The 12,048-nt window shown below is 47.8% G+C and overlaps 1 protein-coding gene across 1 annotated transcript; it reads right to left on the bottom strand.

Moving 5' to 3' along the window:
* Window positions 1-865: 865 nt before the first annotated feature.
* On the bottom strand, window positions 866-5,870 carry RPL11 (ribosomal protein L11). Its single transcript, XM_075604459.1, has 6 exons — window positions 5,736-5,870; window positions 4,409-4,556; window positions 4,159-4,265; window positions 2,751-2,882; window positions 1,698-1,808; window positions 866-937 (listed from the first exon to the last, which is right to left on the bottom strand). The coding sequence occupies exons 1-6, from the start codon at window positions 5,739-5,741 to the stop codon at window positions 908-910; spliced, it is 534 nt and encodes a 177-aa protein (XP_075460574.1). The 5' UTR covers window positions 5,742-5,870; the 3' UTR covers window positions 866-907.
* Window positions 5,871-12,048: the final 6,178 nt, after the last annotated feature.

Below are 12,048 nucleotides of genomic sequence, written 5' to 3' on the forward strand. Positions count from 1 at the left end.
TCAGGATTCACATATGCTGCACACCTCTAGGTGTGGCTCTAACCTGTGTCAGTCTGATCTTATTCCCAACCCCACTAGTGTTGGCACCACATTTGAGAGAAATTAAGGGAAGGTTGGTAGTACAGATCATGGATATCAGGATCACATTTATAAAGGGTCTCAATAGGAGCCAGGCTGGTGCATTTAATAGAGCATGCAACATATGTTCATAACAGGGCAGGAGCCTTAACACTGAGCAGATACTTGGCTGTGTCTAATATTTAGAAAACTGCTGCACATAAAAGGAGCAGTGACTGGTAAACACATTTTAACCAGCAGAAGCAGGTCCCAGAGTACAACCAGACAATATAATTATCTGCTCCCACAGCCACAGCTGGGAAGGGGGTTACCATGACAGAGGTACCACCTTATAATTACATAGATTTATATTTAACTTTAAACAAAAGCCACTGAAGCACAAGATCAGGAGAATTCAGGGTTCACATTTTGCATGGGTAAGAAGTCTACACTTTGCTCTGTTTGGAGACACTAAGCTCTAGCACACCCCAGAGGTGGAATCAGGTACTAAAGGGGGAAGGAACATACTGCCCACCTGTTTAAAGCCTGAAGACAATGTGCACTGTAAGCACTAGAGTACTTCTATATCCACCAATACCCTACAGCACCCAGCAGTTACACACCAGACTCGCTGCTTGTCCAGGAGGGACCAGGCAAGCAGAGCATTGTACTAGAAAAGCTTCTTGAATCAAAGACTATTAGGGAACATTTCAGACTGGTGATACTCTGTAGCTATATCTACATGTTTATATCTGAAGCTGAATATTTTACTTGTGTGGAATAAAATAAAAATAAGTAGTCAGTGAAGTTGTATCAGAAATTTTATTGACGTTTTGGATAAAGCAGCATCTCACTTTCCAGGGAGGATTATTCCATCATACTGAAAAACAATAAATAAAATCACGTCAGAAAGATCAGGACAAGACAGATAAAACAAAGCAGGCACACTGAAGACGGATTAGGAGTTTATAAGTGAGATAGTGAAAACGCGCTGTTTCACCATCAGAACCGTGTCATGTACACGCCACTGGTATGTGCAGTACTGAAACCTCTGAACACTGCACTGGTAGTCACTGGAAGGAGTGAGTATGTTCCTGTCAGATTGCTCTTATGTCTAAATAGTAGGAAGCCCTCAAGGGTCATCAGCATTGATTTATTCAACTGCCCTGGAAGTCAGAGTGGCACTGATACAAAATGTATGTAGTTTCTGCAGCAGTCAGGCCAAATGATAATGCAGCAGGTTTAGTCAGAGCAGGTGATCTGCACCAGATTTTTTAACCAAGGCTGAGTTCATAGTCAGCGCAATTGTGCTAGCGAGCGAGAAGCACAATTGCTTAATGCCTATGAGATCGCCCCATGTGCGCGCACGACCATGTTTCGAAGAAATTTGTCTTTTCAAGCACGGCTGCATCATTAGTGGGTCAACCAATGATGGCGAACCAGCTTTGTGACGCGTCCACGCCTCCCCAATCCCCTGCAGCCAAGTTCACATATCGCTGGGGCTGCAGACGAGCGAGAGGCTATGCGGCCCGTCGCACAGGTAATATAATCTAAGCATAACAGTTTAGACAACCCTGAACATATACAGAACAAGAATCAGCCTCAACACAATACCCAGCCCACTGCACAGGCAGTTGTACCTTCTGCTGGAACCAGCGCATCGCCTCCTCCTTCCCGATCCGGTGCTTTGCTCCAATGCAGCCTGTCTTGCGCTTCTTATCTGCAATGCTGAAGCCTGGCCTGCCCAGCACCTGCAGAGTGAGAGTACAGAATTAGGATCAACCACCAGCCTTACCCTGTTACTACCACACAGCGCTGCTCTGCTGCAACATGGCAAAAATGTACCCGACATGTCTGTGCAGTGACAGCAGCAGAAACTGACAGCACATCTCCTGGAAGGCAGTTACCATGTAATAGCTTTACCCGTTTCAATTTATGTTGGTGCATACTATCTTAATAGTAATTTTATTTCAAATAGTGCTTTTCTCCAAATGGGAATCAAGTGCTTCACAATCAGTATAGCACATGGTACGCAGTGCACAAGATTTTTACACAGTCCCTGCCTAGATCTTATAGATTATTTTGGAGCTGGGGTGCAGGTGGATAAAGTGACTTGTCCAAGGTTACAAGGAGATGACACCAGGAATTGAATCAAGTTTCCCCTGATTCAAACCATGTTTTCAGAGTCAGTGTCTTTACTCAGCCACTCTTCTGCCCTTACAAATTAAGGAAATTACTAGGAACATGTCCTGTGAGCTTCCAAGTAACCATGCATTGGCGAGCAGCAGTAAGCCCTGGGAGCACCACCTTAAGTCCCAGGCTTCAACTGATCCCCACTCCAGTGAAAACAAAGTGGTGGCATTTCCTCCGCAGATCGCTTCTCACCACTCCCCTCAACGATAAATACTGCACTGCTCCTCCAGCGCTAATCACTAGTACCCAGTGCAAGAGGAGCGGCATTTATCAGCCTGCTGGCATTAAGCAGCTGACCAGCAGTTAATCTCCCAGCTGCGCACCAACACAACTGCTGAATGTGTACTGAAGAGAAATTGAGGGCTATCGCGTATATAAATGTTGCCTACCACTTAAAATCCCTCCCAAGCAGATGGACCAGTAACACTGCAGAGCAATGTGCTGCCACCAACAACACCCATAAGGACAGGCAGTGGGTGTAACAGCCACGAGACACGTACCACGTAGAAGTCCAGCCCGTAGATCCCTATGCTGGGGTCATATTTAATCCCCAGATCGATGTGCTCCTGGATGCCAAAGCCAAAGTTCCCCGTGTCAGAGAAGTTGTTTTTCCGCAATTCATATTCTCTGACCTGAAATAAAGGATAAGTACAATGAGCTGGTGGGAAGAGGTAGTAAAAGGTGGGAAAGATGGCAAAATGTGAGGAAATACAGAAAGGTCCAATAAAAATATAAGTAAAAAAATTACATTATACAAACAAGAATAGAATTCATCATAGTCCCTAATTTGCCAGGAAACTGCACAGACCACAATCTCATGTCACAGCCGTGAAATAAAATAACTTTTTACACCAAACCAAATAAACACCATCTTTAAATAAAAAGGAGAAATCCCTTTCAGGAATTAGCACAAAACAAGTGTTTAGAACAAGATTCCATCAGCAGTAACTACTGAACGCAAATTATATTCAGTCTGTCCATAGGCCGAGTCCCCGCTGGCGCTGAGCGCGCTCATGCTAGGAGCGCTCACAGCATGAGCACCGGGTGTCCTTGCATTCACGCGCGCAGGGGGGGCATTGCGGGTAGTTAAGCGCCAGAAAGTAAGATTTTGTTTATCTAAGTGCCGAGCGTGAGTGCCCACACACCGTGGAGGGGACGTACATATATCTATATATGTAAGTAACCGCGGCAAGCGCCGCCCGCTCAGCGCTAGCGGGGACTCAGCCTTACATGGGATGGAAAGAGTCAGACAAGACCTCACACCAGCAGCACAGCTGTGACTGAACACTGGAAACTATGTATGTCAGAACGTAAACATACTCAAGGGTCGCGAGGGACAACAAGCCTCACACAACATTAACAGGTATTTAGGGACCTGCTCTACTGAGCCGACAATCTAGTCCTCAAGTGCAAACCCTTAATGTTCTGGTTACATCAAGTATTTTGCAAAGGGCAAAATAAGGCAGTATTTCTTAATGGAGATAGGACTTGCAGACCCTCAGGTCAGACAATAGCAAGGCAGAGGTGGCCAACTCCAGTCCTCAAATTCCACCAACAGGTCAGGTTTTCAGGATATCCCTGCTTCCGCACAGCACAGGTGGCTCAGTCAAAGACTGCACCACCTCTGCTGAAGCAGGAATATCCTGAAAACCTGACCAGTTGGTGGAACTCGAGGACTGGTTGAGGACTGGAGTTGCGCACCCCTGATCTAAGGAGACATTACCAGAGTCTGCAGTGTCACCAGTCTTCCAATTCAGACTGATCAGCCTACAAAAAGGCCCCATACAGCAAGGGGGAATGCTATGTCGATCAGAGCAAGATAGATCTACAAATACAAGGATGCAGAATAGCATGGGCTCTGCCAGTGTGCCCTACTAGATGCTAGATTGCTGGTGTTAAGGTTCCTACCTTCAGCCCCTTCTCCAGGATCTCTTCTGCTTTGGCCCCACGCACGGTGCAGTGAACAGCGATTTTTTCATTCCTCCTGATGCCAAAAGACCTCACGGTGTAACGAGCTGCCGAGAACAGACACACTAAGTACCCGAGAGCAGAGCCTGCCCAGCAATAACCCCCACAGTACTGAAAGGAGCCAGGATAAAAGGTCCTCACGAGAGCCGCGATCACCACGTGATGCTTTATAATCCAGAAGCCCCCTTACCTTTGGAGAAGACTGGGGTCTGCCCAGTAAGCTGCTCCAGCACCTTGGCGGCCCGGGTCAGTCTGTCACCACTCTCACCAACACAGATGTTCAGGCAGAGTTTGCGGATGCGCAGCTCACGCATGGGGTTCTCCTTTTCAGATTTTTCCTGGAAAGCAATAGAGGTCAGAACTTCTACACTTGTTTACAGTCCCAACTATACAGACAAGAGGTCAAGGACCCATAGATACCAGTTTATATCCCCCCACTAAAGAGCCAGAGAGAGCGGTCAGGGACTTAGACAACCATGTACCACCACTGCAGATGTATACATCCCCCCTATAGAGCCCAGGATGTGACACCCGTATGCTGCCCCACCAACAATATAGTCAGGGAGAAAAGTAACTGACTTTGTACAGAAGCCACTATACAAACCTCCCCAGGTATACAGCTGTGAATACCCCACTATACATCCCAGGAGAGAGATGAAGGATCTTTTAAAGACAGACATACAGCAGTGTATATACTCCATGTGAACATCCCAGGTCAAGATGTCAGGGCCACTGAATGGTTCGCCCATAGTGCAACCAAGGGGAGGTAAGTCAGGGACCTTCAGGGGTGCTCAACTCCAGTCCTTAAGCCCCCCCCCCCCCCAAACAGGTCAGGTTCAAGATATGCCAGCTTCACACAGGTGGTGAAGTCGAAGACCGAGCTTCTCAGCGAACACCAGAACTTAAGCAGGGACTGATTGAGCCACCTGTGCTGAAGCAGGGATATCCCGGCAACCATACCTGTTGGGCGGGCACCTTGAGGACTGGAGTTGAGCACCGCTGTTGTACAGCATGGTATATACCCCGCCATACAGTCCCGCGTGAGTCACGTGAGGGGAACAATCACTGCAGACCGCGATATATCAGGGAGACGTGACAGTGACCTCATACTGTGTATAGATACTGAAACAACTTGACACCGAGCGGGGGACACAGTGCGGCCATATTTAAAAGGCCCCACTTTAATCAGCCACCGCAACTTTGCTTACTCGTGACCCCGCACACCCAAGATAACCTCACTGTACACAGATATACACCGGGTGTTCCCCCCGGGATTAAGTCCACAGCATCCCATGCAAGTCCCGTTAGCGCTGACACGAATCCGTGAGGTCCTTGGGCCTCCGCCGTTCCCGGCACACATCTCTGGTACGGAGCCCTGCGCCCACCTCAATACCCGGTGTGCAGACACCGCGGGGTCCCCGGCCGGCTTTTCCCTGGGCAATAGGTGAGCGGGGTCAGCCCCGCTGAGCGGATGGCGGCGGATAGCATCGCCCCGTTAACCATTCCCTCATACTCACCGCCATGTTGGTAGAATGGAAGAGATCGCGAGATTTCCGGCTTCGACTTTTATATGGCAGGAGGCCCAAGCGCGTTAGTGACGCCACAGCGGGACCAGCTACTTGCGCATGCGCATACGATCCTAACTTTTGCCTGCCTGAATACCCCGTGTCACCAATAGATGGCAGTATCACCCACTGGGCCCCATTGTTGTAATGTCACCGTCAAATAGAAAGGTTTTTTCTTAAAGAGGTAAAGCAGTTAAAAAAAAAACATTTTTTGTTTGTTTTAACATAGGAAGCCTTTGATTACCAACATTTCAAATCAATCCTTCTGTCAGCGTAAGGCCTCGCTCAGACAGGCTGCTATGTCCACGCGCTTGCGTGCGCGCCTCCGCTGCCGCTCCTGCAGCCCAGCGATTTGCACTCAAACTGCAGGAGTTGTGTCGCGGCGTTTGGGTTTGCGGCGTTTGGGGTCGCGGCGTTTGGGGGCGTGTAACAAACACATCACAGAGCTGGTTCGCCTTTATTGCCTAAACCAGCTCACGTGACGTGACTGCAGCCACAAATTTCAATTTGGGTTGTGGCGGCAAAATGTCGCAGTGTCAACGCTGTACTTTGCCGCCACAAGCAGTTTCTAGTGTGACAACTGTCATCCACTAGACTCAAAGAGCGTTCGCGCTCACGTCGCAACGCGGCCTGTCTGAGCGAGGTAAAAAATGCTGTATGGTGCTCAGGAACATTGATCAAAACAATATGAAATCCATACATATATTCTCCACCTGTGAAAATCCTAGGAGTATCAAGGAAATGATAGACCAAATATCATATATAGATATAACCCCTACTTCCACTATAACACGATGGCCTGGATGGAGTTCCACTAAGATAAGTAACAACTCCCACTTGCTAGTGTCCAGTCAGATTGATCGCTGTGGAGCAGTATAGAGGTGTGTAAGAGTAGTATTACTCACATCTGGATGGTCTTCATGATATTCCTCCTCTGGTAGGTGCATCCGGTCTTCCAAAGATGACAGCAAGGCAGTGTAGGAAGGTTGGAGCACAACTGAACACAGGAAAAGAAGAACAATCTGCGAGAGAGTGTATGTCCCATAAAAATATTTAATGGATCAAGCCATAAAAATACAGTGAGCCCACGGGCCCCCCTCTAGGTGGGGGCCCGTGGGCTCACTGTATTTTTATGGCTTGATCCATTAAATATTTTTATGGGACATACACTCTCTCGCAGATTGTTCTTCTTTTCCTGTGTTCAGTTGTGCTCCAACCTTCCTACACTGCCTTGCTGTCTGAGCGAGGCCTAACTCAACAGCTACAATGTATTTTTATATTACTAGGGTCACATTATCTATTGTTACAGTTTGCAGCTCAAACAGCTGGGAATATTACAAAGCTCTTGCACTGCTGGGGAGGTGGCTAAAGCCTGCTAAAGAAATCAAAGGATACTCAGTATACAGTATAATTAATTAAAAAAGGCATTAAGAGTTTAATTTTAAAATAAAAAATGGTAGTAAGTGTTATCTGATACTACACAACTGATTTATGTTACATAATAATAAAAACCACGTAGGATATTGCTTGGATTGCTCTTCTGTTGTTATTAATCACACCCTTTTATTAGTTGCAGAAAGTGATACCTACGGGGAGGTTAAAATGTCCGCCATCGTTTATACTCATTAAGGCAACAGAGGTTGCCATGGTAAACAGGTTAAAATCAGCAACGTATTAGGGTATATTTTTGACAAAAAATCGTCTTAAAGTAGCAATTCGCACCAATGAAAATATTTGCTTACTTTAAGAAATCTCCTCATGCCCTTTTCAATGCTGTTTTTATTTTTTATGTAGCGGGGTAGTGAGAAAGCCTGATCCTGAGCACTATTACTGATGAGAAGGTTCTCCATGTTGGGGGAACCTATGTTAATATCACAGCCATTTTGTATGTGTTTATGCAAATACCTGATATGTGCTGTTTTTCACAGAGAACTGTATTCATTGAAATGTATATCATGCATATTAATGTGATGATCGTGTGAAATGTTATATTGTTTCATCAGACGATGGTACCTGAAAATTTAGGACCCAATCGGGGTCGTTGGGAATCCACCAGAGGGAGAGTGTAGCGGGGTACACCCTGGCTACTATGCTGCCCTGGGGCTGGCAGTAAACCCTGGTACAATCAGGTTGCCAGTAGTTGGTATGGGGTTTTCCCCTTCACCTTTGGTACTGCACTTGAGTGACAGCAGAGGGTGGTACATCCTAGCTGGGACAACAGGATGCCCGTCTTCTGGCTGTACTTAAGGGCAGGACCGCTCTAAAGTTGGAGGTTGTTCCTTCCCTCTGAGGAAGGCAGGTCACACAATTGGGAGCATGAGATTGGGGCCTACCTATGTGCTCTTCCCTTTGGGGGAGAGTGAGTGTGATTATACCTCTGCCTCTGCTAGGGAGGTGGGGAAGAGCTAGGGCGGGTGCCCTTGGCCTGTAGTGGCGGTCCAGGGACCATCATCCAGTGGATGCTGACAGACTGTATCCGGCAGAAGACTGCTGAGTAACTGTTACTGCAGAAGTGTAGTAATAAACCATTCCTGGAAAGATATACTAGACAGCAAACAAGATATGTATAAAGGGAAAACGGATCAGGTGATGCACATGGGAACCGGGAGGACCCTATCTCCTCCCAAATAATCTAAATAACACACAAATGTTCCCGGCACTCAAAATAAAAACCAAGAGTGAATGGATCAGCCAAAATAGAATTTAATATTACACGTATGATGCACACAACGTTCAAACAAGGACCAAAAAGAATACTATGTACTCAGACAGGGAAAAAGACAGGGAAGGGGGGGAGAGAAAGGGGGGGAGGGAGGGTCAGGAAAAGGGGGGGTAAAAAAGTCCAGGGCAAGGGGGGCAACGTTTCGGGGTATGGAAACCCCTTCTCCAGGCCCGTACCCAGGGAGACCGTAGTCCCCTGGTAGTTCCCTTAACCCTGTGACTGAATACCTCAGATACACAGTAACAGACTATTGCTGAATATCTGAGCTGGATGAAGTCAGGCTGTGAACCAATAGACTCAATATAGATGGTAATAAACAACTCTGTGTAAGCTATGAATGTTACAGGGGAACTAACTGGCAAAGCAGGGCTCTATAGGGATAATGACCCACTAATGCAGACTTTGAAACAGGCAAGTGCAGGGAGCACTAGAAGTGCCCTAAAGCGAGCAGACCTGTAGGCGCAAGTTCCTCGTGGTGCAGACAGCCCAACTTCCCTCGAAGAAGTTCCCGTGAGGAATGAAACGAGCGTTGGGTGACGTCACGCATACGTCCATGCGCTGGCGCATTCAGGAGTTAGTTCCTGACCTTCCACGCACACCAAGTGTGTCTCGTATTTAGTTCGCTAAAATTGATATGGGCCGTTTCAGGAACCCATTAGCTACAGTCATACAGCCTCAATCTTACCCAGATGGTAGCCGATGAGAGCAGACTCTGCACACAGATCTGCTGGTGCAGCCCCTGTCACAACAAAGTTACCCGCACACGATCCATGGTGAAGTGAGTGCAGTTACTAGCACTGCATTAGGTGACTATTCTGGGGTAAGCAGGATCATGAGGCCTGATTATGCCTTACCTGATGCATAGGGGGAATATAGTCAACCTCCTATGTGTACCTACAGCCCATTAGCGGTGTCATCACTAATGTGGATTTACCCATCAGACAGCTATCTGGGTAATCATCTGTCTGACCTTGCATTATGATCTTATCAGCTAACAAAGATATGGGCCAGTCTAAGGAACCCCTTTGCTAGATCAAGTAAGTGTACACCTTATTGGTGTGGAATTCAACCACGTACCAATTTCCATAGGTCTGTGTGCATGTACATGCAGTCATTGCTGCATAACCCCATTAGCTACATTGTGGTTACATGGTTGCTACTGTCCACTAGACTGTGTATCTTCTGAGCAGTTCGTGTAACCAGTGTTCACCATTTACAGCTAACACTTAGGCCTTGGCCATGCTTAGCGCTTGCTGGCGGAAGCGTGCTGACGCGCGCTCCCGCTCAGCACTGAGCCCCTACAGCCGCAATTAGAGCGGCTTTAGTAGGGGCTCACCTGCGCTTCCGCGCGCTTGCGGAAGCGCAGGTCTTAGGGGAATTTAAAATTCCCCCGCTTGCCGGCACGAAAGGCCGGTCACATGAGCGGTTCGCCCAATGAGGGCGAACCAGCTCCGTGACGTCACTGGCCCGCCCCCGGCCAGTGACGCGCCCGCCCCCGGCCCGCCCCCTGACGGCCTGCTGACAGCGCGTGCGGTAAGCAACCGCAAGGCCAGGAAAAGCACTCGCTTTCCCTGCTCCTCAGCACGCCAGCAGGGAGCATGGCCGAGGCCTTAGTTACAAGGCTATAAGTGTTAATTCTTCCAGAATACAATCTGGTTAAATATCATCACCACTATTCTAACATTATTGTTTAGTGGTGAATCAGTATATGGGTATGTACATACGAACTCATCAGCTGTATCTAGGTATTCTTTGCCTATATATGTGAGAAGCTATCACAGATCAGGCATTTATGGTAATTGGTGGGAGACAGACTAGTGGAAGTGCTAGAAGAAGGTTTTAGTGATTTTTCCATTTTCATTATGTGATATTAATAAAATGTATTTATTTTGATATTAGTGGAGGAGAGTGCATCAAGGGGATCTTTCTTTTCGCCCTACAGGAAATAGCCCTGACATATTTTCATAGATCTCCCTCTCTCCCAATTCCTTTCTCTATCCACCGGGTGTGCTGCTGTTTCTATCTGCTCTGGGGTTCCTCTGTCTGTCTCCTTGTTGCTCCTGTCCTCTGTCCTTATAGTTTCTTGTTTCCCCCTTGCCTTTGTTTTGTGTCCAGACTCTTTATGCCCATGCTTCTGTTCCTGTTCCTGTTTCATGTGGAGTCCTGTACTTATTAAAGGCCCTTGCTAATTATCTGTCTTGTCCCTGTTTGTTCCCTGATCTCTGGTCTCAGTCCCTGCTCCCTATTCTCAGTTCCTGCAACCCTGCCCTGCTCCTGCCTTCCTGTTACCGAACCCTGCTTGTGATCCCGACGATCCTGCTTGCTGCTGCCACCGAACCCTGCTTGTGACCCCAACAATCCTTTACTGCTCCCTGCTTTACCAGCCACCAAGGTCCTACCCGCTCCAGGAGTCTCCCCTTGACACTCTCCGCTCCGGCACCACTTCGGCGGTTCTTTGGGTAAAAAATGGCTGCTCTGCCTCTCTCCCAGGACTTCACGTGCCAGCCGCAAGCAGGTAAGAATATATATTTTAGTTGGGGGGGTGGAAGCCCTCAGGATGTATCCGAGGCCCAGACCGTTTATGATTGCAAGTGTATCTGTATTTAATTTGTAGCTCTGACCCAGGGAGGTAACCTAAAGCTAGAGATTTTATATATACGGCCTTCTGACAGTCTCTTATGGCTATTCCGGCTGGGGGAGGGAAAAGGGGGGATTGCCTCTGGGAAATCAGTAACTCACCATGTTCTCCCGCTTGTCTCTTTTCTTATCTTTTTATATTCTCCTCCTTCTCCATGATAGCCCGTTCGGGCGACCTCGGCAAGACAGGGGGGGGGGCGAGCAACCCAAAATCGGAATCGGGTCTCCTTAATCCGGGTTTATGGAGTGTGGTCCCACCAACCAGGCCCCAAGTCACAACCTTATTCTATTGACTAAATAACGTCCAAACATAATGATTTGGGGCTCTAAATGATCCCTGCTTCGGAGTCTGTCCAATTTCGTACGGTTGTATTTAAGATGGCTGTCTATGAGCTAGGATTACTCCGGATTGGAGTTCTTTACTCAAGGAGCTTCAGTTTAACGCAGCCATCTTGGTCAGGCTCCAGACCAGAGGTGCGGAAACCTCCTGCGCTGCGCCCCCCCCCCCCCCCTGCCTGCTCTCTCTCTGTGTCGTGCCTCCCCCTTACCGCTTATGCGGCATCAAATGACGCCGTGGGGTCATGTGACGTCACGGCACATGATCCCGCAGCGTCATTTGATGCCGCGTTGCCATGGAGACAACGTTTCCCAGTCAAAGGGATCCTGATGTACTATTGGTATAAAAGAAAATCCCTAATTCAGTATAGATGCTGCAGTAGGACTAAGTATATAGCCAGAAAGATTATAAATGAGATTATTTATATAAGATTATAAATGAGACTTCCGGTCCGGCCCGTCGCGTCACTTCCGGTTTCGTCGGCGATCGCAGAATGGATCAAAACGGGTTCTGGGGTATGCTGGGCACACGATCGGACTCCTGACGAAGCTGCCACGCCAGCGAAACGC

The sequence above is a fragment of the Ascaphus truei genome, chromosome 6, assembly GCF_040206685.1.
Source record: "Ascaphus truei isolate aAscTru1 chromosome 6, aAscTru1.hap1, whole genome shotgun sequence".
In the NCBI taxonomy this organism is placed as follows: Eukaryota; Metazoa; Chordata; class Amphibia; order Anura; family Ascaphidae; genus Ascaphus; species Ascaphus truei.